Source organism: Octodon degus, unplaced genomic scaffold (genome assembly GCF_000260255.1).
Source record: "Octodon degus isolate 3935 unplaced genomic scaffold, OctDeg1.0 scaffold00021, whole genome shotgun sequence".
Lineage (NCBI taxonomy): Eukaryota > Metazoa > Chordata > Mammalia > Rodentia > Octodontidae > Octodon > Octodon degus.
The window spans coordinates 618,439-620,974 of record NW_004524597.1 but is presented as its reverse complement, the minus strand read 5'-3'; the positions used below and the strand labels follow the sequence as shown (position 1 = coordinate 620,974).

At 42.0% G+C, this 2,536-nt stretch overlaps 1 protein-coding gene across 9 annotated transcripts in view; it reads left to right on the top strand.

Annotated features, from left to right (window-relative positions):
• The window catches only part of Clec16a (C-type lectin domain containing 16A), a 235,044-nt gene that overhangs the window by 185,883 nt on the left and 46,625 nt on the right, over positions 1 to 2,536 (top strand). For all 9 annotated transcript variants that reach the window (XM_023711467.1, XM_023711470.1, XM_023711465.1 and 6 more), the window contains one exon: positions 964 to 1,131. In XM_023711467.1, coding sequence (XP_023567235.1) covers positions 964 to 1,131 — 168 coding nt within the window. The remainder of the gene's footprint in view (positions 1 to 963; positions 1,132 to 2,536) is intronic.

Sequence of the window (2,536 nt, the reverse complement as noted above, 5' to 3'; positions counted from 1 at the left end):
TTTTTTTAATGTAAAGCAGTTTCTCATAGCTGGCATGAAGGCCAAATATTTCATTTGGAAATTGAGAATTATGCTGTAAAGTGGCTGTTAGAACTAACACCTTGGGTGTTTCTTAAATTGATTTTAAAAAGCCCCTCTGAATCAATATATTATGAGTTTTTTATGGAAAAGGGGATAGCAGCCATGACGGATACATACTTACAAGTACACACATACACACTGTATATTTGTATCTTCTCACACATATTTCCCATGCATGCACACAGCTGGCCCTCCATGTCTGTGGGCTCTACATCTGTGGGTTCAGCCAAGCAGGGATTGAAATCTTGGGAGGGAAATATGTCTGTACTGAGCAAGCACAGATTTTTTTTTTCTCATTATTCCCTAAACAACCCAGTGTAATAATTATTTACATAGCATTTACATCATCTTGAGCATAAGTCATCTAGAAATGATTTGAAGTATGTGGGAGGATATTCATGGGTTATATGAAAATACTGGGCTATTTTACATACAGAACTTGGTCACCTACAGATTTTGTGTCCTTGAGAGGTTCCACAATCTCCTGCAGATATGAGAGTCATTTATATATATGTAGTTCAGGGCAGAATTATCCCTACTCACTTTGGGGCCAGAAACACCAAAGCACTAAACCCCACTAGAAGCTAAGCCATACATGTGGAACCCAAGATTCCAAGGTATAACTTGGCCTATCATCCATTCTGCTTCAAGTGCCAGGCCTAGCACCCCTCTCTCCTTGGTCCCAACCTTGGCCTGAAGCCTTCACTAAACACTGGTGGATCTTCAGTGTCCTGCTATTTGCCCCAGATCAAGGTTACCTGCTTGGCATCACCCAAGTGCCACAAATGGTTGGTCTACAGCCACAACAGCCCACCCCAAGTGTTATGCCCTGCCTGCCCCCCTTCTACGTGCTGAGAGTGAACTATACTGTTGTTTGAATAGCACTACTGGACCTCCCAATCCAGCCAACAACTGAAGTCCTGGGATTTGGACTTGGCGCTTCCACTTCCGCTCAGCACCTGCCTTTCCGCTTCTATGATCAGGGCCGCCGAGGCAGCAGCGACCCCACAGTGCAGCGTTCTGTGTTTGCATCTGTGGACAAGGTACCAGGTAAGTCCCCTTCCACTGAAGATTTGGGGACCTTCTGTCTGTTGGGCCTATGTATGTTGCCCTTTCTTTCTGAGAAATCCCAGCAGCTTGAAGCATCATCTTCTTAGAATGAGAGTATATCACAAACACAAACACTAGAGATTTTGCCATTTTTTGGCATTTTGCCCCTTGTGTTTGATTTTCTAGAGATTTTTTGGGTATATAAGAAATTTCTCAAATTAAGATGAAGAAGTTTCTTGCAAGGAATTGAATTATTAGTAATGAGGTTGTGGTTTGTGGCAAAACTGTTAGAACAAGATACTGTGTGTGGTTTCTGTACAATCCCTGAAGAAACAAGTTGTGTGTGAAGGCCCTGCTGCCTGCCGGCCATCCCTTCCTCCCATCCCACTTTCTCTAGAGCTGTCTTAGCCCTCCTCCTGCACTTCCCCAAAAGGGGAAACTGGAATGGAAAGTTCAGTGTCACTTTAGCAGAGCTGAAAGAACTGCTTCTCCACAAGAGCCGCCCTGCTTCCCACTTCAACACGTGGGCCTTAAGTACATCCGTATGCACCAGACCCCTTGGTCCCTCAAAAGAGACCTTCCAGCCATTACAAAATCTAGAAAACCGGCCAAGCTCTTCCCCATCCCCTAACCTCTCCTTGAATTGCAGCTGTTATCAAATGCTCTCAAAAGCCATTATTGATTTAAAAACAAATTACAGCCATAAGAACCTACTCTAAATCCAGGTCCTTTTTTCCTCCATGATTTATTTTACCCTCATCCTTTGATTTGATTAATTTACCTTATATATACTATAGGCATATGATTTTTTATTAAATCTAAATAAGACATGCTAAAATGAGAACGTTTATCTTGCTCCAGAAGTAACCACTGCTAACAATTTATTGCATATCCTTCCAGAAGTGTTCTATGTCATATGTTTTTGCATACCTGTTTCACACATGGAGGTGTACGATACCATGTATGTGGTTCTGTACCTTAGCTCTGCATGGCCAAGTCAGTGTTGCATGGTGGCACATACAGCCAACCTCATTCTCAGTAACTGTTGCACACAGTTATACCCTACAGAAAAACCAAAACTATTTGCTTTTTTGGTTTTTTGTTTTGGTACCAGAGATCAAACTCCAGACCTTGTGCTTGTCAGGCAGGTGATTATGCCACTGAGCTATCTCTGCGGCCCTCAAAACACATCTTATAGTGATGAACATTTGGATCATTTCTAGTGTTTTGCTCTGAGGTGTCATAATCAGCATTCTTTAGGTGCCTTAAAGTAATTGTGCAAATCTTAAGTGTCTGTAGGATAAATTCCCAGCATTTAGATCTGCCAAGTCAAAGGGGTATATTTTTAATCTTGATAGATATAGTTCCAACATAAACTCTTTAAAAAAAAAAATAGTGGGGCTGG